Source organism: Cordyceps javanica, chromosome 5 (genome assembly GCF_051103115.1).
Source record: "Cordyceps javanica chromosome 5, complete sequence".
Taxonomy (NCBI): domain Eukaryota; kingdom Fungi; phylum Ascomycota; class Sordariomycetes; order Hypocreales; family Cordycipitaceae; genus Cordyceps; species Cordyceps javanica.
In genome coordinates, this window is record NC_139299.1 from 2,990,950 (window position 1) to 3,013,793 (window position 22,844).

The 22,844-nt window shown below is 54.6% G+C and overlaps 6 protein-coding genes across 6 annotated transcripts; 2 read left to right on the forward strand and 4 right to left on the reverse strand.

Moving 5' to 3' along the window:
• Positions 1-74: 74 nt before the first annotated feature.
• On the reverse strand, positions 75-1,364 carry V2A60_008122 (ribosome biogenesis protein LTV1; the record flags this gene model as incomplete). The annotated part of the gene is made up of 2 exons (XM_083259398.1): positions 75-1,290; positions 1,345-1,364. The coding sequence occupies 2 exons, from the start codon at positions 1,362-1,364 to the stop codon at positions 75-77; spliced, it is 1,236 nt and encodes a 411-aa protein (XP_083115524.1).
• A 347-nt stretch (positions 1,365-1,711) lies between these two features.
• On the forward strand, positions 1,712-3,712 carry V2A60_008123 (ribosome biogenesis GTPase LSG1; the record flags this gene model as incomplete). Its single annotated transcript, XM_083259399.1, has 1 exon — positions 1,712-3,712. One exon carries the CDS (start codon positions 1,712-1,714, stop codon positions 3,710-3,712), a length of 2,001 nt encoding a protein of 666 aa, XP_083115525.1.
• Positions 3,713-4,409: 697 nt separating this feature from the next.
• V2A60_008124 (glycosyltransferase family 2 protein) lies at positions 4,410-7,293 on the reverse strand (the record flags this gene model as incomplete). Its single annotated transcript, XM_083259400.1, has 3 exons — positions 4,410-6,548; positions 6,606-7,037; positions 7,102-7,293. The coding sequence occupies 3 exons, from the start codon at positions 7,291-7,293 to the stop codon at positions 4,410-4,412; spliced, it is 2,763 nt and encodes a 920-aa protein (XP_083115526.1).
• A 2,305-nt stretch (positions 7,294-9,598) lies between these two features.
• Positions 9,599-9,799, forward strand: V2A60_008125 (uncharacterized protein; the record flags this gene model as incomplete). Its single annotated transcript, XM_083259401.1, has 1 exon — positions 9,599-9,799. One exon carries the CDS (start codon positions 9,599-9,601, stop codon positions 9,797-9,799), a length of 201 nt encoding a protein of 66 aa, XP_083115527.1.
• Positions 9,800-12,402: 2,603 nt separating this feature from the next.
• On the reverse strand, positions 12,403-13,872 carry V2A60_008126 (uncharacterized protein; the record flags this gene model as incomplete). The annotated part of the gene is made up of 1 exon (XM_083259402.1): positions 12,403-13,872. One exon carries the CDS (start codon positions 13,870-13,872, stop codon positions 12,403-12,405), a length of 1,470 nt encoding a protein of 489 aa, XP_083115528.1.
• Positions 13,873-17,776: 3,904 nt separating this feature from the next.
• Positions 17,777-20,668, reverse strand: V2A60_008127 (uncharacterized protein; the record flags this gene model as incomplete). The annotated part of the gene is made up of 1 exon (XM_083259403.1): positions 17,777-20,668. The coding sequence occupies one exon, from the start codon at positions 20,666-20,668 to the stop codon at positions 17,777-17,779; it is 2,892 nt and encodes a 963-aa protein (XP_083115529.1).
• Between the last annotated feature and the right edge of the window lie 2,176 nt (positions 20,669-22,844).

The following is a 22,844-nucleotide window of genomic DNA, read 5'->3' on the forward strand; positions in this document are numbered from 1 at the left end:
CAGAGAAATTCTGCGTGTGTGTATGAGGCGTGTTGTGTCATGAGTGGTCATTGATCTTGATATGTGCATCTAAATTATCGCCTTCCCTTTATTCGTGCAGGGCCTAACTCTCTGCGAATTTCATCCAGTTGCTCCAGACCAGTTTGCGCCTTGGCCTTCTTGTGAGTTCTTTTACCTGGCTTGCCGCCATAGCTGCTGAGGAATTCGTCCATTATGCCGTCAAAGTCGCCACGGACGGGTCCTGTGACACTAGACGCCGTTGAGATGGCCGACACAGAGCCCATGTCGTCAAATTCTTCGTTGTACTTTTCTTCAATCTTGTCGAAACGCGCATCGAGGAAAGATAGCTGCTCTGTACGCACCAGTGATGACGATGTCATGGAGAACCCTGACGCGACGGTGAGCGCGCCCTTTCTCTTCTTCCTGCGGCCGCCGTTTGTGGTTGTGGTCCACGTGGACTGCAGCTCAGACTGGGAGGGTGCGCCGGCGGCCTTGGGAGGACCGCCTGATTTTTGTTCCTTTTTGAACTTTTTGAAATCCTCCAGCCAATCTTGAGAGGGGCCCTCCTCGGGCTCGTCTTTGACCGCTACAAGCTGTGGCACTTCGTTATCCTTGTATTCCTTGTTTGGCTTTGCAGTATCGTCAGACTCCCAGCCATCGTCATCGTCAAACTGGGTATCTTCGAACTCATATTCATCGACCTCATATCCATCCTTGGCCAGTTGATCGAAAATGTCGGCATCCTCGTCGATGAAAGCATCATCCTCCAGAGCCTCGAGGACCTCTCGTAATCTAGGGTCCATGTCTGGTTGAAATCCAGCAATGGCGTCTGGGACGTCCTGCTGCTGCTCATATGACATGCGCGGGAGGTCTTTTGACGGTAGCATGTCCGGATCCAGGACATCCCCTGCCTTGTGCTCCAGATTCATTTGTTTTAGCGCATCCTCGAGGGACTGCTTCTGCTTGCCCTTGCCTGCATTCCCCGTCGCCTTGGCCTCAACAAAGACGACATCACCGGCCCCGGTGTTCAGGTCGCGCAAATGTTGCATGTAATCGTACTCGGAGTCATCGAAGTAGACGCCATAGTTGGCGGCCTCGCCCTCGTTGGCACGAATGTGTTCGGCGTCAGAACCGAGCTCAGAGGCCAAATCATCGAGATTCTTTCCCCTTCCTGCATTTTTGCTGCCTTCGGTAGGGTTCAACACCATCGACGGCGCATTCTCGTCGTAAATGAGGGGATCATTTTGCGGTCGATGCACAAGCGTAAAGTGCTGGGCATTCTTCTTGTCACTAAACAGGCTGTTAAACACATGCGTACATCGAGAATATGTGCAGGCTACTCACATCCACTTTCCCTTGGGCATTTTGGACTGGGTATATTTATTTTGCGACGTTTCGAAAAGCTTGTGCACCAAATCTACCAAGGTGACTGACAAAATTTACGGCTCGACTTACAGTGCTGTGGTCTGATAGCACTGTGTCGTCCCCGCGTAAAATTCTGCGAAAAACAGTACGAATAGCGAAATGCCCCGCTATCGTAGAAATTTTGCCCCTCCACGACTGGAATTATTCAGCCAGCCCACCATCGTCTTTCTCTTGACACAAGCAACTTTTTGAGATACAGGGTCTGTTTCTTTGAAGACCTGTATTTTTCTGATTACAGTTGGGCTCCTATTTTCAAATACTACATTGGCTGGACAAACCGCCCAACATGGTTCTGGCCAAGTCTAAGCAGAGTGTGGGGTTGGGCAACGCCTTAATGAATGATCGGTTCGGCAAGGGCAAGGGCACCGATAGAAAGAAGGGCGCGGCCGTTGCGCGAACGCACCACGCCACCGGCGAGCAATATCTCGTCAACGAGAAGCAGGATGCGGCTTGGGTCAAGATGCGCTCCGTCACGGAGCAGAGCGCCATGGACGAGTTTCTGTCGACCGCTGAGCTGGCCGGTACCGATTTCACCGCTGAAAAGGTCAATAATGTCAAGATTATTCATACCGACCAAAAGAACCCATACCTCCTGTCCGCAACCGAAGAACGCGCCGTGTTGGGCAAGCACAAGAAGCACAGAGATAGGCTTACGGTCCCTCGTCGGCCAAAGTGGGACGCCTCGACGACACCACAGCAGCTGGATCTTCAAGAGCGTAACTCGTTTCTCGACTGGAGACGGGGCCTAGCCGAGCTGCAAGAAAATAATGACTTGTTGATGACGCCCTTTGAAAGAAATTTGGAGGTATGGCGACAACTATGGCGTGTCATCGAACGCTCCGATCTTATTGTACAGATTGTCGACGCCCGTAATCCCCTGCTCTTCCGATCCGAAGATTTGGAAAATTACGTCAAAGATGTCGATCCCAAAAAGGAAAATCTGCTTCTCATTAACAAGGCCGATATGATGACACACAAGCAGCGTCAAGCCTGGGCCAAGCACCTAAACAAGGCCGGCATCGCTTTCCGGTTCTTCTCCGCGCATCTCGCCAAGGAGATGAACGAAGCACGCGATAGGGAAGAAGCAGAGGACAGCGAGGAAGAGGAGGATGAGGCGGCCACCAGAGGTGCGGCTCGCGAGGCGCCCGCGGCTGCACCCGAGTCGTCAGAGGAAGAAGGTTCCGAAGAGGAGGAACCTGAGGAGGAGCGCGGCACTGGCGGCGGCGCAAGTGCGGAAATCGACGATACAGAGATTCTGACCGTGGACGAGCTGGAAGAACTCTTCCTCAGCTACAAGCTCACCGACGCTTCCCCAGACCAGAAGCTGCAAGTCGGCCTGGTCGGCTACCCCAACGTCGGCAAATCGTCCACCATCAATGCCCTCATCGGCGCAACCAAGGTCTCGGTCTCGTCGACGCCCGGCAAGACGAAGCACTTCCAGACGATCCACCTCTCGGACCGCGTCGTGCTGTGCGATTGCCCCGGTCTCGTGTTCCCCAACTTCGCCTCGACCAAGGCGGACCTCGTGTGCAACGGCGTGCTGCCCATCGACCAGATGCGCGAGTACACGGGCCCCGTCGGGCTCGTCACGCAGCGCGTGCCGCACCGCTTCCTCGAGGCAGTCTACGGCATCACCATCAAGATCCGCCCCATTGACGAGGGCGGTACCGGCGTCCCCACCGCCGAGGAGCTGCTCCGCGCCTACGCCGCCGCGCGCGGCTTCAAGACGTCCGGTCTCGGCCAGCCCGACCAGTCCCGCGCCGCCCGCTACGTCCTCAAGGACTACGTCAACGGCAAGCTGCTCTTCGTCTCCCCGCCTCCGGGCGTCGACGACGCCGCCTCCTTCAACCGCGAGCTCTACGACGAGCTGCACCTGCCGGAGAAGCGTCGCGCCGCCCTCGCGGCCCACGCCGCCGCCATGGACGGCCTCTCCATCGCAGACGATCCGCTGGCCGACGCGGAATCCACGTCCGGTGCCCCTTCCGACATGGTCTCGATGGCGCCGCTCTCGGGCGCCAAGACGCAAAAGCTCGACAAGGGCTTCTTCGGCGCCAAGGGCGCCGGCGGCCACGTCACGCAGCCCTTCAACTACAAGTACACGGAGCAGGGCGCGCGCGAGTCGGGCAAGGCCCTGACGGGCCGCAAGGCCCGCACGGCGTACGCTCTGGAGAACGGGCTGGACCCCAAGGAGCTGGCCAAGGCGGGCAGCAAGAAGCACTTCAAGGGCGGCATGAGCAACGGCAAGGGCAAGAAGCAGCACCGCGGACTGAACTTGGATGACGACTAGACTTTCTTATGACTTTTTTTTTCTTCCTAGGGATTATAAAAATGAATTGCATGATGAAATATTTTTTAAGAAATACACGCGAATATGGGTTTCTTTTTTTGTTTCTTGGCGTATTCAGGGCACATTCTTGGGGTGTGACGGGGGGAATGAAATGGCACATTGATGAATTAGGCAGTTTATATTCGTGGGTCGATTCTTATATTCCATTATTCGACTCTTTCATGACCGGTAGTCAGGGTTCAGGTCCAATATGTGCCGCAAGAATTCCATCAGAAAGGAAAAAGTATCACATCTAGGCGCATCGCTACGGGCCGGTATAATAACCCAGTCCATTCATGCTATTACCCAAAAAAAGAAAATCCCAAGAAGAAAGAGAAAAAGAAAAGGCAAGTCTATAGCCGAAAGCCAATCTCGTGTATCATTTTCATGACCAGTAGTCAGGGTTCAGGTCCAGTATGTGCCGCAAAAATTCCATCAGAAAAGAAAAAAGTGTCACATCTAGGCGCATCGCTACGCGCCGGTATAACAACCAAGTCCATCTATGCTATTACCCAAATAAAGAAAAATGCCAAGAAGAAAATGAAGAGAAAGAAAAAGAAAAAAGTCTATAGCCGAGAGCCAATCTCGTGTATCATGTCCCACTCTTTGCAAATCTCATCCTGCCTCTTACGGATTCATTCAAGTCTTTCTTGCCTTGTTAGTAGGCAAACACCATCAGACTAGGGTTCAGCACAAAGGGCACCAGCGCGTGAAAGGACAAGTTGAGGGCTAGAGGCACAATGGCCGAAAAGTCGGTAATGGCCCAGTCTGGGGGCGCAAAGGCGCCGAGGTACACCATGGCGGCGACCATGAGCGCGATGAAGACGTACATGGTCCAAAAGGTCTTGAAGATGCGCGGCACCTCCTGGAAGAAGTTGGAGTCCTCCTTCTCCTTGGACGTGGAGCCCCACTGCATGTCGACGTGGAAGAGGTGCGCGAGCAGGGCGAGGCTGATGTGGTAGGAGAGGCCGCCGAAGAAGACGGTCATGAGGGGCATCCACTTGTAGTTCTCAAAGAGGGCGCGGAGAAGGCCCTTCTCGCCGGTGCGGTAGCGGAGGATGGCGAGGGCGATGGGGCCCGCGCCGTTGAAGACGACGACGAGCGAGAGGAAGACGTTCCACGAGGTGAGGTAGGCCGTGGCGAGCTCGTCGCGGATCCAGCCGATGAGGAAGTAGTTGAGGCAGGTGAGGAGGAGGGCGGAGGCGAGGGCAAAGTACGAGCACATGTAGGACATGATGGAGATTTTGGAGGACCACATGATGTTGGAGAAGAGGAAGGTGTAGAAGAGGGGAGTAAAGGGTCCCTTGTAGATCCAGCGATGGAGGGGGTGGAAAATCATCTCGGAAACGCCGTAGGCGTACTTTTGCCAGCGCATGATTTCGTCGTAAATGGTCAGCGACACGCCCTCCTTGAACTCGTCGTTGTGGTAGGAGCCAATGCGGATCACGCTGCCCTTCATCTGCAAGCGCAGGGCAATGTCAAAGTCCTCCGACACGTGGCTCTCGGACCAGTACGCGGTGTAGGCGCCGTCCTGCTCCGGGCGGCCGACGTCCTGGACGGCGCGCCAGCGGAGGAAGGCGTTGTGGCCGACAAAGGGGGCGACCTCGCCGGCGCCGATGGAGAAGCGAATGGAGGAGTAGACGAGGTTGGTGAAGTAGGTGATGCCGTTCTCAAAGTAGTCGTGCGTGACCTGCATGACGCCCGTCGAGTGCTGCACGATGGCGACCTCGGGGGAGAGGAACATTTCAGCCGCGCCGTAGAGGAGGCAGTCAATGGGTACGCGGGTGTCGGAGTCGACGAGGAGGATGACCTCGCCGACGCGAACGTCGCCCTCGGCCCAGGCAAGAGGATCCTCGTCGAGAAGTTGAGCCAGGGCCGAGTTGTACATCTCCTCCTCCTCGGCCTCGTCCAGGAGGTCCGAGCCCGTGTCGGCGATCCTGACGTCCATCATCTCCTGCATACGCTTCTCGACGCGCTGCGAGAAGTTGAGGGCAAAGTTCATGTTGGAGGCCTTTTTGAACTTGCCCTTGCGGACGTAGCCCTCGTCGCCGTTGTGGCGCGGGCGCGCGACCCAACCAATGTTGTTGTTGTGGTAGTACTCGCGGCGCTGGCGCACCTGCGCCTCCGACAGGCCGGCGCGCAGACCGTCGTCGTTGACGAAGATGGTGGCGGAGCCGCCGTGCGACTCGTAGAAGGAGACGGCCTGCTGCAGACTGCGGATGGTGGGGATGATGACCGACTCCATGCCCTCCTTGTAGACGGGCATCTGGATGGTGACCTTGGGGAGCTCCATGCCCTCCATGTAGGCGCGGTCGAGGCTCGGCTTGTGGCACGAAAAGTAGCGCGAGTTGGTGGTGTTGCCACCAATGGGGCCAATCATCTGGAAAAGGTCGGAAAATACAATCTGGAAGAAGAAGAGGCTGACGCAGGCCAGCAGAGGAATAGGAAAGACGAGAGCCATGCGAATCCAGGTGCCATCGAGGAGACACTCGCTGATCAGCCTGCCAATGTAGACACCAACGAGCAGGGTGATGGTGAGAGCGATGGCGAGACCGATGAAAACGGCCGAGGTACGCATCACAGGCCGCTTCAGCGACTCAGGGCGCTCCATGGCCCTTTCCTTTTCAGCAGCGATCTCTTCATCATCAGCATCGTCGGTCTGGGTGATGTAGGCATCCTTCTCAGTGATGCCGTTTCCAGGCGTGTTATAGCCACTGGGTGTGTTAATGGAGAGTACAGAAGGCGTGCGAAAGGGCGACGACAACACAGTGCTGGCCATTTTCCCAGATCCCCATATCTAACACCAGTTTAGTACGACGTACAGTTCAAAGGTTTCCTGAGCCAGGGTACATACCATTGTAAGAAGTTTCTCCTCGAGCTGCGCTGCGTGGTTGAGGACATGGGAGATATCGTCGTGCCAGACGAGCAGCATGCGTTCCTGCTGGCAGATGCAGGCGTACTGATATTTCTTGACCGTCGTGGGATGTGCGTGGTTGAGCGAGTCGATGACCTGCAGCTGGGAACCGTCCTTGAACCGGAGCTCAGTCTGACCCTCGGTCAAGACCAGCATGATACCGTCCAGCAGACGAGGACGGATCGTTATGGCCACAGCCAAGTTCATCCGGGCAACGGCGTCGTGGAGAACAGGGTGAACAGGCTCCGGGACAGACAGGTATTGTCCTCGGGAGCGACGAATCAGCACACCGTGGATGTTGTTGGGGTCATGGGCCGCATCGGGATGAATCCAACCGCTGACCATGATTCGGTTGTAGATATATGTGGCCATCTATAACATTCCCTATTAGTTGTCCAGGTCGAAAGTCGAGTGCTCTCGCAAATGCTCAACTCACTGTTCGGTAGCGAAAGTCATCCGAGTATTGAGACTTTGAAGGTGTTGATCGACCCGTCTTGTTACCATTGTCGCTGTGAGAGTTTGAAGAGCGCATCGAAGTAACAGAACGCGCGTGGCTTGGGCGCCGCGAAGACTGCAGTTGCTGGCTAGGCTCGCCCAGAGTTGGGCTCTCCGGTGTATATTGCACCATGGTTGCGAAGATTCAAGGAGGGCTAAGACGCCTCCCTGTTGAGTGTCGAAGCTCGCGGGAATCAAGGTCGTTTGGGATGAAGTGCCGGCTGGCGTCAAGGTGGATGATGCGGGTTTGATAGATATACTCGACAGGAATGATGTTGAACGAGGATAGCAATCTCTAAAAGGACATGTCGTGAGATGTGAGAAAGGCTAAGGAGGTTGGAGGATGCCTTTATCTAGAGAAATTATCAAGAGAGAAGAACGAACGTGCCGCAAGAAGCTTTGCGTCAAGTAGCTATGTATGTAGCAAGCAAAGAGTGTGTGTTCACAAAGATAATGATTTGATAGGCCAAGGACTAGTAGCGATTTGTTTCCTGCCCAACACTACGAGGGTGGACTACATATGCAGTCAAGGCCAAGAGGGACCCGATTGCGGCTACACCGAGTTGACCAGGGTCAACGCAACGACGTGAGCATCCAGCATCGTCACGGACTGAGCGGAAGAGTCCAATGCCTCAACTGATCGCGTACAAAGTTGCGGGATTGTCGACAAGGGAGGGGCGTGTGTCCAGGAGGGGTGGGCGTCATGCCTGTAAGCGAAGGTACAAGCTGAGTACATGTCGAGACATCCCTGCATTGATCGAGGTCTGTGTGGGCCACTGAAGAACGGCATACAGAGTGCGGCCCATCAGAGCCACAGTATTAGGCTACTCTTAGCAGAGCCTGGTTCAGCCTAGAGTCTTTGTTTTCTGTATTTGGACTGGGCCAGGAACAGTCGTCGGCTTGGCGTGAAGAGACAATGGCCGCTTCACACGTTGTATCGCCCTGTCCACTGATGAGTTAAAGGAGTCGCGCAAGAAATCCCGCAGACCGACAACACCGCGTGGCTACCAGTACTGCCAGCAGGCCCTAGGCTCCGATGCCTGTATGGATTCGGGACGCACTAGTAAGGGGAAAAGATCCATGGGCGAGCTCCGGGGCCGACACTTGGACGGGCTTAGAGTGTACCTGCCTGAACGGCCATTGTCTTGCGTCTCATGCAGAGACAGAAAAGCGGGATAGTTGAGTGGAGAGTGTGGACGTCGCTACTGAGCGCGGAGAGAAAGTCAAACGCCACTAGGCTATATTTTCGAAGTAAACTCGCAAATCTGCTGTGTATTTTGACTTTTTCCATTGTCCTGCTTGTTTCATTCCCCCTGACAAGCTTGGACGACAAAAACCGGGAAATACCTTGTGGACCGTGACGTCTGACAGAGACTGAGAAAAAGAAATTGACAATAATTGAATGATGCTACCGAATCTGTCGGTTGAGCTTTGTATTTGGCTTGGTATTTTTTCTTCTTCTTTTTTTGAGGGGGGGCAAGCTTCTGGAATCATGGCCCGAGTCGGACACCTTGTCGTAGGACTGGACTATTCTCCTCGTCTTGGATTTAGTGGCATGCAGGATCGGCCTGCATCAGATGTGGCGGCGGCATGGACTGCACTGCAACAACGGGACAGCTGCAACGTTGACAGCGCTGAGCAGGTGAGAAGCGTTGACCGTTGATGCAGCGCGCCGCATCCCAGCCCGAGAGACAATCCAAAGCGCAACCCAAGCGCAGGGCCAAGCCGTGCAGCGGTCATGGCGACCAACGTTGTTAGACGAGGGAGCGTGGAAGTGCAGCCAAACGCCTGCGACGTGGTTGGTGAGGAGCGTGGCTGCGCTGGCTCCTGCGCTTGTCCTGCCTGAGCACCTCGATTAGATTGCAGTGCTAGATTTTGGAATTACAAATAAGTACTCCGTAGGGAGTATGGAGTAGTAGGTACTCGGTATACTGGGCCTTTTTTTTTTCTTGCTTGTGTGCTCAACGCATTGGCGATGGCTAGCACCAGCAAGAAAACGCTCCGCCCCGCGGCACTTTGGGCTGGCTCATGCTTCCCCGTCCTTTCCTCTTCTGGCGGGTGCTATTTTGATTTTGTCAACAGGGAAGACGCTAGCCTGTGGATGCCCGATCCGCGTCGCTGGGATGATGGCTGGCGGCCTGGTGTGCCAGAGTGCTTTGGTGTTGAGAGGTTGAGCCGCTGCCGTGTGGTGTGGTGTGTGTGTGTGGGTGCCAAGTTTGTGCCATGGAGTCGAGGTCAAGTTTCTCAACCATTTACTGCCAGCAAGTAGTTTCGGTACCTGGCCGTGGGCGGAAAATTGCATATTAAAATCAGGTACCCACTGCAGCAAACGCAGGTCGGTCCACAGATTAACCATCTACGGACTACATACTTGCGCAGTCCTGCAAGGCTCGAATCCCGTCCTTTCTGCTTTATTGATTATCCCGCACTCTTTACCAATGCAAGCAGATAGGACGAACTGGCCTAGCCAGGATCACGACCAAATAGTCAAAAAGTCGGCAGCGCCGTGCCGGAGCATCATCCACCACGACGCCGCGCGGCGCAAGCCCGGGTTCACCATCAACCCTACGCTTTTCGACGTTATCGCGGCGTTCTCGCTCACCGCGGCGGCGGCGGCGGCGGCGGTGATGGCGGCCTAGGTGCCGGGCTCCGCTTGAGGCCATTCTTGCTGGCCCCTATGCAGCTCACAGCTCACGATGAGGCTTACTGGCTAAATACATTCGCGCAAGCCCAGCCAGCCAGAAGTTCAGCTATCCGGCCACACATATAACAGTACAGTTCCAGGATGCGAACCACCCAGGTTCGGCAAACCGGGCTGGCTGCTTATAGGCGGCGGAACATATAGATCGCGACGGCAACAGCCGTGCATGAATTAGCAAATGAGTTCTTTTTCTGGACAGACTAACGAGCGCCAGGCTGCCCCCCCTGTCGCCAGCCTGAATCTCTTGATGGATTAACTAGTTAGCAAAAAAAAAAAACCCCTTGTCCCGCGTTGACAAGCCTCCGGAGCCGTCTGCATCTCATCCGCGTGGCGCTGGACGGGGTGAAATGCAAGCTGAGGGAACGCCAACTGGCAGTGTCAGGGCGTGTAATATAATCTGCTGCAGGCTTCGCCTCTCAGCCCATATGGGCGTGGGTTGGGGCAGCGTCATCATCAGGCGGAAAACGACGTGGAACGCTGTGTTCCTTTGCACCCGTGAGTTTGCCAGCTTGTTCTCGCTCACGGAGTCCATTCACTTCAGCCATGCACCATACCCATGTACCAGGCCCCAATACGCGTGCATCGTTTCTTGGTCCCTCTTGGTTGCTCAGCAAGAATGACTATGCAGAGCATGCAGCACGCGCAGCTGCCAAGACCTTTAGCCAGAGTCACCAAAGCCTATCACTGCCGATAGGAGAGCCAGGAAGCTTGCCTTCTGGTCTCATGAGAAGAGAAAAATCATCGGTTCTCAGCCACCTCGTCGGCCCGGGCTGCTTGCATCTAGACAGGGGGGGTTGAGGTCGACCCCGGTTAGCGTAGACGCAAACTACCAGGAGACAAGTACACGTGGTGCGGTGAGCCCAGGCCTGGCAAAAGGCATGGCGTACAGAAAAGGATCACGCAATACCAAAAGTTCAGGCTGCAATCTAGCCGAGCGGAATATATGAGAGGAAAGGAAAACAAAAAAAAGAGGTATCGAGATGCTGCAATGCTGGTGAGTGGCGGGAGCGGAGCCCTCTTTCCACCACGAGGTTGCACTGCATCAGAAAAAGTTCCAGAGTCTGGGCTTCGGACTACCGAAGCAGAATCAGGTCGACGAGCACGGGCAGGAAATATCGTGTTGGGAATCCCTGCAATCCGTATGCGCCACCTCCATCGGGCCGCTCAGCCCCCAACCTGGCTGGCGCACTAGTTGAACAGCTAGTTTGCTGCATCCTTGCAGAGTAATACCAGTGTACAGACGACTCTGTACTCTGTACGGAGTAAATGGAGCGAACAAATGCTGCCCCTGCACTCTACCTCGCAGTACGTAATAAACGGGATGGCGGGCTGTGACGGGGAGTTGCAAGGTCGTTCATTTCAGCTCTATCAAAAAGCACGTCAGCCCTTTTGAAGGGACGGGGGTGGATGGATTGCGGTTGCCACCAAATGGAAAAGTTGGTATTGCCTCTGTTGTTGCATCTTAATTTTTAAACTTTCGCATCGTGCTACCCTCCTCTACTTACATAGGACCAATTCTGGCCTGCCCCCAACGCATGACTTGATTTGCTCGGCGATTAACCACCCGGGTTGCCCGCGGATCTTATCTTCCAAGCTGTACTAAAGAGGCAAGTTTATGCAAAGCGCCGCTAGCAGCCAACTTACTTTCTCGATTCCTGACCGTAGCCCGTTGGAGTTGTCAAGACACCATTTCAATCAAGTCTGATGCAAGTTTAAGAGAGAAAAAATTGTCATCAGATAAGGAAATCGGGAAATAACGCGTCGACAACGAAAGAAGTTCAGAGCTAGTTTAGGGCCAAGTTTCTTAGTTAAGCCGACGCATCAAAACAACGACGAACAAGCTCTTACACCTCATGTAGAAGCGGACACACCCCGGCAGTTGCAAAGTATTGTCCGACTCACACCTCGATGCCCGTAGGTCGTTCCGAGTTCTCGTCCAGGCCGCTAGATCGACGCTAGATGGGAGCCGGCGCCGCTGGGTCAGGTCTGGATTTCACTCACCTTTGTGGATCTTGTGAATGGAGAGAGTGTGTGTTGATCTGTATAATGCAGAGTTGGCAGGCTGGAGTTTCTCAGTCATGCTCCTCTAGGCTCGGCAAGGTCAATCTTTTTCTACTTTGGGGATCACATTGTGAGAAAGCATGACAAATTGCTCGGGCCGGTCTCGGTGTGCAGAGATTTTTCATTTGTTGCATGCCTCAGAACATGTTTCTATTCTGTACTCTAGTCTATAACCCATTTCATCAATATTGATGGTTGTCGCCCGTATGAGAAAATCAAATGTCTATTACCGCAAAGAAAAAGAAGAACAATAAGAAGAACAGATCCAACATCACAAGTCAAATGAAAAAAAAAATGAAAATGAAAATGAGTCCAAGTAATACCAAGCAACGCAGATGTAAAAGAGACCCAATAGCCCACAAAGTTAATATGTATGAAAACCAAGTACAATTGCCCTAGCAAAAGAACAAGGCAATTCTTCTTTCTCAAGGAGAGAAGGAACGCAGCTCCCCTTGAAAGAGGATTCAATGAAATCCTCCCCTAAAGCTCCTGCTTCTCGCCGCACTTGCCGAGCTGCCACATCTTGACGGAGCGCACCGTCATGCCGCGGCGGTCGCCGTCGCCCCAGGTGGGCAGCCACTGGTCGCGGGCGTCCCAAAAGGACCAGCGGGCGTTGGGCGCGCCGTCGACCCAGGGCTTGGCGCCGACGCCGTCGGGGAAGAAGCCGTTTGTGCCGCCGACGGCGACGTTGAGGATCAGGTAAAAGGCCTGGTCAAAGGGCGCGTTGCCCGTCGTCGAGTTGGACCCGGTCCAGGGGTCGTCGAGCAGCGTGCCGTTCTCCGACGTCTGGCGGGCGAAGCCGCCCAGGCCGTAGAGCGGCTTATTGGGATGAAACCCGACAAAGAGGATCTGGTGGATGCGCGAGTCAATGTAAAAGTAGACGTAGCTCGGCGTCCACTGGATGCCAAACGTGTGCAGCCCGTCCGAGTAGGCGCCGCGGCGGATCTTCTTCCCTTGGGTCGTCCGCCAGTAGGCGTCGGTGCGCGGCGTCGGCCCCCAGTGCAGCGCGCTCGAGTACCAGTCGCGGCCGCGGGCGCCGTTTCCGCCCTTGTAGGCGGCGTCGTTGCCGCGCGCCTCCATAATGTCCATCTCGCCGGAGCGCGGCCACGCGCCGTAGGCGTCGCGCTCCGGCATCATCCAGATGGCGGGCCACAGCCAGTCGCCGCGGGGCAGCCGCGCGACGACCTCGACCATGCCGTAGCGGATGCTGCGCGCGCCCTTGGTCGTCAGCCGGGCGGAGCGGACCGGCGGCAGGAAGACGCCCTTTTCCGGGTCGGAGCGCATCACGCACGCCGACGTGTTGAAGGCGCCCGTGCACGACTTGTCGTCGTCCAGGCTGAGCGTGTGGTTGGCGTACAGGTCGTCGGCCGTCAGGCCTGTCGTCTCCGTCGTCAGCGTCGGCACAATGTGCAGGCCGTCGCCGTCGACGTACGCGTTGCGCTCGTCCGTCGTCGTCCAGTCGAACGCGTGGTTGCCGAAGCCGTCGAGCTGCACCTCGTGCGTCCAGACGCTCGTGTCGAGCGTCCGGAAGTCGTCCTCGTACACGAGGCAGTAGTCCTTTTGCACAAACGGCCGCGACATGAAGTAGATGACGACGCCGGCCGCCGCGACGCCCACCAGCGCCAGCGTCCCGACAATGACATTGTTCCACCGCGTCTTCTTCATGTCCTTGTCCCCGAGCCAGGGCTTCTCGTACTCGCCGCGCAGCCGGTAGCTCCTGAACCGGCGCTTCGGCGCCACCGCCGCCGCCGCCTGGACGGGCGTCGCCGCGCCGCTGGGGGGACCGACGCTGCGGTACGTGTACGGCGTGTAGGTGCCGGGGCGGCCGCCATCGGCCGAGTGTCGCGGCGAGCGCCCCTGCCACGGCGTCGAGCTGGACGAGCCTGGGCGGCCGGCATGGCTGCTGACGCTGCCCGGCGTGGCAAACGGGTTGTTCTGGTGTGCGCTCATGCTTTCTTATTCTGCCGTTACTGTTGTCTCCGGTACGGGGACTAACTATAGGCAGGGAGCGCAAGGCAGGTAGGTGTATGAAGAGGGCGGGGGAAAGAAAGTGTAGCCAGACGTGGTTTGAGTATATGGAATGAGGTTAGCGGCTGAAGAGGATAGAAAAGAAAGGTGAGAAAAGGATCAATGTATGTAAATATGTATGTCGTAAGAAGAGAGATGTGCTGGTGCGAATCCGTATATGGGCAGCAAAGATGGGTGAGATGTGTAGTAAACTAGTCCGTAGTACTCTGTAGATGGACCTTATCTCAGCTCTCATCAGAGACGGAACGCAAGCCAGGGTGTGAGCCGGCATATGCAAGACTAGCCAACTAATGGCATGGCGCCTGGGAGGTGTGTAGGTCTGTCTGTCCAGCTCGATCGCGGACCAGGGCTCGGGGGTGTTGGGCCATGATGACAAGGGTGTGTGTGTTCATTTACAGTACATGCAGGCAGAGAGAAGCGTGGAAGCTCGTTATGCCTTGCTCGGACAAGAATCAGCCGGGCAAGGTCTCTCTCGCTACTCTCTCTCTCTCTCTCCTCTCTCTTTTTTTAGCCCAACCGAGAGGAGGGGCCCATGCTTGGTCCAAGTGTCGTCGCTCTGCCGAACCGAGTCCGTGTAATGCGCGTACCAAGTAGCATCGAGAGGATCGAGCGACTAGCCCAGCAGAGCATCTTTGGCAGGCACTGCGGTAAGAGTTTCTCTTTCTTCTTGACCATGGTTCTCCTTGTTCTCCTTTTATGCCTTGATCACATCTCTTCTACAAAAAGTTCTTTTGCCGGACGAGGTGGTCATCCAGTTTGCTGGGGGGAGGGGAGTGGGCAAGGTGAGAAAAGGATCAACGCCGTTCCGCCGCCGCCCGTGGCCCGCCCTATGAAACATTTTTTTTTACTTTTTTTTCCCCTTCCTGCTTGGGAGGGGGGGGAGGGAGCCGTCTGTTGTTAGTCTGTGGAGTTTGTTATCCTGTTCTACGGAGTACTTTGGATTAATTCCTGTTGTGGAACTTTTTGCTTTTTTTCTCCTTTTCTAGTCTCACCCGACTACCGGTAACTAGTCCCACATTTTTCCTCACCAAGTCTATTACAAATCTCCTTGTTGCTAATAGAAATAAAGAGTCCGAACTGGATGAGAGAGGATGTGAAGATGGACTTATTTTCTTAGATAAAGCACGCAATTAGAGACAAGTTCATGGGCAATCTTGCTGACCACTGGCGTTGAGCCCGCGAGCGCTCTTTTCCTCTTCCTCTTCCTTTTTTTTTTTAATTTTCAAAGAAACATTTTAGTGCCACAAACATTCATGCATCTCCCAAATTGGTTAGTTTCGCCGCCCAGTCTTTGTCGCGACGGTACCTCTCATGTACCTCTTTTCTGTTTCCCAAACACACATACACCCCCCCCTCAAGCCCACACCCTCCCCCTTCCAAAGGAACAATGGGCGCCGCTGGAAACCTTGCTTCTTCTTTTTTTTCCCCTTTCCCCGGTCCTCTCTCTCTCACACACACAAGTCATTGCATCTCTCGGCCGTGAATCCGAGGAATCCACTGGGGCTTGCGCCCACTGCCGATTTCAGCTCTGCTGTGTCTAGTCTGACAACAACCAAGAGGCCAAGGACGAATGCCGGGGACAGACACATCTTTCTCATCGTGTGTGCTGATGAACTCTTTTTTTTTCCCCTTTCAGCTCGCGTACCAAGTTTTCAGCAAAAGTAAACGTCTTGGCAATTCCCAAGCCGCACTGGGATGTGAGCTTTTTTTTCCCGTCATTGACCGTCATTGTGTCGAAATAGAGAAAAAAGTTGCTCAAGTCTCGATTTTTATCCCTCCCGAGCTAGTCATTCCCCTCCGAGTGCCTGTTTACAGGGCTTGTCTGACAGTTCAGTGGCTGACTGGCTCATCTCAGGGTAATAATATTCGCAAAACCTCCTTTCCTTCCAAAGTCTGGCAATCCATGGTCATTGGGAAGGGTTGGCTCATGCAATTCGTACAAAAAGGTCATTGCACAGTAAAGCTATAGCAGTACCGTCTCCCAAAAGAAAAAGAGATAAAAAAAAGCTATCAAGGTGTCGCCTGTAGATATCCCAGCCCTACGATCCGGTAGAGCTTACCGTGCGCTCCCATCTCTCTTCTATTAGCAATATCTAGGTGTTTCATGTTTCATAGATGCAGGAAAGTGGTGCAGGATAGTATTCTCCAAGTTCCACCCAATCAATCAAAAACATGGAAACAAAAAAAAGAATCAACACAGAACCCGCCGCTACACCCGCACGTCCATCGGTTAGCCGTCCGAGAGCACAAAGCACGGCCAAAAAACAGCTGTACCACCCCCCATGGGCAATAAGGTTGTTCCTGTCAAATTTCCCGTTCCCCTCCGCCGAAATCTCTCTCTCTCTCTCTCTCTATGGCGAGTGTCAGCCCCCCCTCCTGCCCCCTCAGCTTGCCTCCAACCGGCTCCCGCAGACTGTCCTGATACGCGCAAAGTGCGCCTATGCCCCTCCCCTCCCGGTTTCAGCAGGCCCGTTGATTAAAATCACTCACCGATAACTTTACTTTTACTTGTCTTGCGGAAATCAAGATCTAGGTAGGCTTGTTCAGCGGAGTGATTTCCACCAACCTCCACTGCTTGGGCAGTTAATCTAATCCGGCACATCCCCCGTCATCACGATTTCGCCCCGTGAGACCTGCAATATATCGTCCTTGACTCTGTTATTGTTAATATTATTAGTATTATGATAATTTTCTTCCCAACGTCGTTCTTTCTTTCACTTTGTTATTGAGGCTGAAAAGTATTGGAATCCACCAGACGACGAGGGGCTTGCAGGGGTTTCCCGTATTGACATGGCATCTATATATAGAGTCGGAGTAGACGACTGCACGCAGCCTACACACTACGGATTACCAGCATTGCAGTTACACGCCACACCGTATCCATGGAAAATTTGCTTTTTCAGCAGGGCTGCATCTTGGTGTCAGCTTCTGGGATGACCGCTGCGCTAGGCCTTTTTTTATCCTCGCTTCGCTCGAGTGGTGGTCCGATGCAAGGCACCAATAAACCTCTCGGGTAACCGTGACGATGTGTGTGTGTGTGTATTCTCTCTGTGTGTGTCTCTTCTCTGTGTCTCTCTCTTCTCTGTCTCCCTCTCTCCGTCTCTCCCATTCCTCCTCGCACATGTAGAGGGCAACTCGCTTCTTTTCCCGTCGACACTTTGGCCAACTCATCTCTGATCACTCTCGTGTAGAGCATGAGCTTGGATCTGCGGGCTCCTTTAATCACATATATACTCAGATGCAGATGCATATAAAGATACATGTACAGACAGGCACAGAAATTCAAGCATATATACACATGAACCAGAGTTCCGAAAAACCTGATCCAAATGGGGCTATACCTTCACCACAAGACTCGACCGGTCCATGTCGCGATTTCACGACTGTTACGCTCTTCTCGACGGCCAACAAGCTGCAGAGTGGTGATGACACCTTGGAAGTGACTAGGCGTGGCATGCCTACATCACAAAAGTATTGTCAAAGTCCTGCTCCATGCAGACGGCAGCTTATTGCCCTCAACAGGGCAAGGTTTGGAAAAATATACAGATAGATATTCCATACTTGTAGCTCAAGCTCTCTACATGACCCAACCAGACTACCATCTCTAGCAGATGTAACAAGATGGTACCCTCTATGCTTCCCTTTGCAAGCAATATATAAAAGAATGAAAAAAAAAAGAAAAAGACAAGGCAGAATATGTACATGGTATAATCAACGACACTTTCACCTTTACACACAAATTCATGCCGCGCCAGACATCACGCCGCGCCAGACATCACGCCGCGCCAGACATCACGCCGCGCCAGACATCACGCCGCGCCAGACATCACGCCGCGCCAGACCGCCGCCCATCAGTCGCCGCCTTTCTAAACAATCTCTTGGTTCCGCCCACTTTGCCTAGCTCGCCGAAGCGCTTCGTGTCCTCGACAGGCGTCGAACCTCTTGAAAAACGTTTCATGTCCTCAGCAGGTGTCGTGCCTCTCGCAGAGCGATCTGGGACGGCACTAGACGCCGCAGTCACTGCCACGCTCGACAGAGGCGGCCCCGGCGGGTTGCCCAGAGGGGGGATTTTGCGCTCGCCGCTAGCAAGCCGCACCTTTTCCTTGACGCTCTCCACCCATGCCTTGTTCTCGTCGCTCATCTCAACCTTCTTGCCCGAGGGACCGGCGAGACCCAGAAACGAGCTGTCGTCCCCGACCCAGCTCAGGCGGGAGCCCGGGCGCGATCGCGCAGAGCCGCCGCCGCCGCCGTCGGAACCAGGCGTGTTTTCGACAGAAGAGTATTGCAGTCCTGCGGCAGGGGTCTTTGGGTGGAAACGTGGTGGTTCGCTTCCGAGGGCCCCGATGCTGCGACGTGTCTTGCGGACTTTGAGCGGTGTGCTGGGCGCGATGGTGATGCTCGAGACATCACCGAGCCGAGAACCAGGGCGGCTGTTGGGACTGGAACCTTGCACGGTGGCGTTGCCGTTTACGGCACGTCCAACCTGTGGCAGATCACGCACTTCGACTACGGCCTCTTCGGGCTTGCTGGATCGCCGGCCATGGTGGCTGGCATAGTCCTTCAGATATTCGCTGAGATCGGCCCAGCCACCGCCGACACGCACCATGACACGCTCGCCATCCTGTCCGACGCAGCGGATGAAGAGCTTGATAGGCGCCTCGCCGGTCGAACGCGACAGGTGATAGACTTTGATTTCCTGCTGCCCGCGTTGGGGCCGTGGTGGGCGGGACGACTTGGCGGGCGAGAGTGTGAAAGATGGTGTCGCGGTGCGGGAGCTCACCGCAGAGCCGCTGCGACGGAAGCGGTCCTTGGAAGGCTTCTTCTTGAGGTGCGGCAGCTGCAGGTCGGGCGGGTTGAGGTTGACATTGGGCGTGTCGGACTGGAGGCGAATCTTGGCCGGGATACCCTCGATAATCTGACTGATTTGCCTACGCAGCTTCTGGTCGCCAACACTATCTCTGCGGACAGCCGAGGTCGGAGGCGCAATGTCGGGAAGCGAGTACGAGTCATCGTAATCGTCCATGAAGGAACTGTCTAGAGGGTTCTTCATGCCCAGAGAATCTTCAAAGTCGGGCAAGCCAGAATTGATCAAGGGGCTGTCACCGAGAGTGATGACCGAGTCCCGCATCGGGTGCTGCTCTGGCATGGCCGGCGACAGCGGCGGCGAGCTAGGCGGACTGCTGTCGAAGAATTCGGCTTCGCGAACGGGACCTTTGAATGCGGTTGGAGAAGCCGAGATTTCAGGACCGTCGCTCGACATGCCGTCAAAGTGGCTCCCGTAGAGCACGGTATCGTCAGCGAGTTCGCTGACGTCGGCCATGACGCTGCTCCGCAGTTCTGGCAGGCAGATTTCTTCCTCCTCGTCGACTTCCTCCCTGACGGGACTCATGGCAGCCTGTGCCAGCTCGTCCGAGCCACTCCGTCTCTGCTTCACCGGGGTCTCGGAATCGACCACGACCTCACTTATCATGTGCGGCACGGTGCCGCCAACGAGGCCAAGCGCAGACAAGGACAAGCGGTTGTCCGTAGCTGGCTTTGGAGATATGGTGTCGCGCGAGGCAACCCTGTCAGCGAGGTTGTCCGGGACCTGCAGCGTCGAGGCCTCCATGGCCGTGTCGGGGTCACTGTAGGCGGACTCGTCCTGTAGCTTGACACCACCCTCGTTTTGATTGGCTAGGATGTTGCGCAGCCACTCGAGTTCTCTAATCTTGCGCTCAGCAACAGCCGCCCACTCGCTGTAGTTTTGCTCAACGACTTCCATGCGCTCCAGCCAATGGTCTGGGAGTGTGTCGTCGAGGCCTTCGAGACAGTCTAGCATGTAGTCGAGGGTGCGCCCAGGTTTCGCCACCTTGCGCATGATGGAGCGCTTCTTGGCACCGAAGGTGTCTTTTGTCAGGACGGCGTCCAACGGCTCTCCAGCCAGGTCTTGCTCCAAGCGGGCCTTTTCGCGGGCGAGCAGCGAAACTTGTTCCCAGGCCTCATCCATGACTGCTTCGGCATCTTCAATCGCTGCTAAAACGGGGTTGACGTGTTGTAGGACGGTGATACGCATCGTCCATGTTTGTAATAACCGTGTCAGTCGGGCAAGGTTGGGAAGGGTCTGAACGACCATGGCCGTCACGATGGCAGAGAGATCGTCCATTCTATGGTACGACGGCGCGGCTGCATTATAGTGACCACCTTCTGAGAGAGGCGTGGTTGACCGCGAAATGGGCATGACATGGGTGGTCAGAATGTGCGTCTTGATATCCTCGACTTGGAGCTGGTCCATGCCATGATATATCTCTTCTACGCGGCGGGCGTATTCTGTGACTTGGTGTTGGGGTAAGCTGCCCATGTACACTTGTTGCTGCTGTCGCTGGGAGCTTGTGGAGCTTGTAGAGGAGCTAAAGAGGTTCCGACGGACGTCTGCGGCGCCCTGCTGGAAACCGGCGGAGCCGCCTTCGTCAGGCCAGGTCCAGGCGCGCATCTCTTGAAGCCAGTCGAATATTCTTTGCGACGCAAGAGCTGTGCGCATGGCGAATTCGCGCTCAGCGGGCGAGGCGAGCGCCATACATGCGCGGATGGCACCGGTCGGGGACATGAGGGCCTCGACAGCTGTGGAGGGCGTAATGTGTAAGAGGATGTCGTCGGCGATGACCTTGGAGCGTGTGGGCGAGTGACCGAGGGATTGCCTCTTTGGCATGAAGAGCAAGGGGCGTTCGTTGAATGTCGTCATAGTGCAAGGATGTGAAATGGCGGTGGTTGTAAAAGCAATGGTGTAATGATTCGAAGGGTTATTTTCCGGCCGATGAATTGCAAGTGTTGAGAGTGAGTGTTTGCGGGCCAATGGGTTGAAAATGTCGACGTCGAGGATCAATGCAAACGCCCATGAAAATAAAAGCAGATGTCACAACAGATGCGCCGGTTCAAGGACCCGAAGAAGATGCAGTCGCTCCTATGCAAAGGTCAAAAGCAGATGTGCCCATAGTAAAGGAAACCAAAACAAAAGGGAAGCCAGGGCAAGCGCGCGGAGAGAGCTATGACTCGAGACGTAAGCGTCACGATTTGCGCCGATGGGTGGTATTAGAGTTTGGGCAGCGCGACGGATGTGCGGTCGGTCCCGTAAGGTTGGAGGCGATTTTATTTCGAGCGTAGCGTCGATGCGATGCGGAAAAAGTATGTCGGTCGAGAGTTGTATGCTTGGTACAAGCAAAACGGGCCAAATCTGTCGTGATTGACGGCAAAAAGGGCTGTTTCGGGGAGCAGAATAACAAACAATGTGTGGATGATTCGCGCCTGAATGCTCTCGAAGCAAAACGGTGAAGCTCTGGCCTGTATGCAGCCTCTTCGTTCTCTCTTTTTTTTGGAGCCCAATTCTGGCAAAGTACTATCCACACCACCAACAGCGAAGCAAGGGGTGGTTAGCGGAGTGGGAGGTTTGTGTGGTTGGGCAAAGATGACAGAATTGGGTGGTGAGGGGCAGCTTCTTTTGCGATTCTTTTGCGAAGCGAGGCCACAAGGGGTCGAAGAGGAGTAAATCGAGAAATGACGAAAGAGTTCAAAATGATACGAGTCGCGTGGGGGGGAAGAAACGGCGAAACCGGAAGAACAGGAACAGAAGAGGGAAAAGAAAGGGAAGCGCCTGGGCCCGTAACGGGTATGCGAGTCAATGACAGCGAAAGAGTCAAAAAAAAAAAAAAGCAATAGAGGAAGCAGACGTTGCGCAATGGTGGTTGGCCCTCCTTTTGTTGGCCTGAGACACGCACGACTCGGTGATTCAGACAGCGCAAGTGTGGTGTGGGAAGAGAGGGGGGGAGGGGAAGCCGGCGGTTCTGACGAAAAGGTGCCGAGCTGTCTAGAAAAGAGTACCCTTATCTCTTGCTCCTCATCTTCTGTGTGGGATCAGAGGAAGAAGGAGATGAAGAAGAAAAGAAAGAAGAAAGCTGGAAGAGTGCTGTTTGCAGCTTTGGCGATGGTGGGTGTTTTTTTTCGGTGTTGCCTGTTCGTTTCGGTCGGGTCGTGAGACGCGTCTCGCCACTCTCTGGCTTGGGAGGCAGTAACTAACTCCAGTAGTAGCTAGCGGTAGCTCGGCGGTTTAATTTGGCGGCGGCGGACCAAACGAGGGGGAAGGCGGAGAAGATAAAAATGGGAGGACGAGAGAGAGAGAGATGGAGAGCGTGGACCTTGTTTTGAGTGGCCGCTGGAGTGGTGAAAATGAAGAGAGAGAGAGGGGGGGGGGATAGGGAGAGGCACAGACAAAAAATACAATGATAGAATATAACGGGAATGGATGCAAATAAACAATGGGCGACAAACGAAGAGGGAAAAAAGAAAGATCAATGACTGGATTGGTAGTGTACGGAGTAAATCTGTACGATGGGGAGGAGAAAAGGGAAATGGAATAGAAGTGCGAATATCGGCCAAAAAGAAAAGAAGGGAAAAAAAAGAAAGACCGTGAGGGTGGGTGATGTAAGAGTGAAACAGAGCAGGGGACGCGAGGCCACCAGGGAAAGAAGAAAAGAGTCACCAGATTTACGTAGCAACCTACCACCTATCTACCCAACTACGGATGGCCACCTGGGTATTGTAAATGAAACTACTGCATTATAATCTGTTATTTGTATGGAGTCAAAGGCAGGTCTGTCTGGCTATCCTTTTCCTCTGCCCGGACTTTATTATCACCAGTCAGACCAGGTCAGATCAGACCAGGCCAGGCCAGGCCGAGTAGGTCAAGTTGTCACGCGCCGCGTGTCAAGAAGACGGGGGGCCTCTACTTACTCCGTTCTTATGGCGTATTCCCCATGTCCGTTGTTGTTTTCTTTTTTCCTAATTCAAACGTAAAATTAAACACTTCCTTGGCTGACCCAACAACCCCGTCTGTCGACGGTAAGCGGGGACGATGTTGGCGCTCT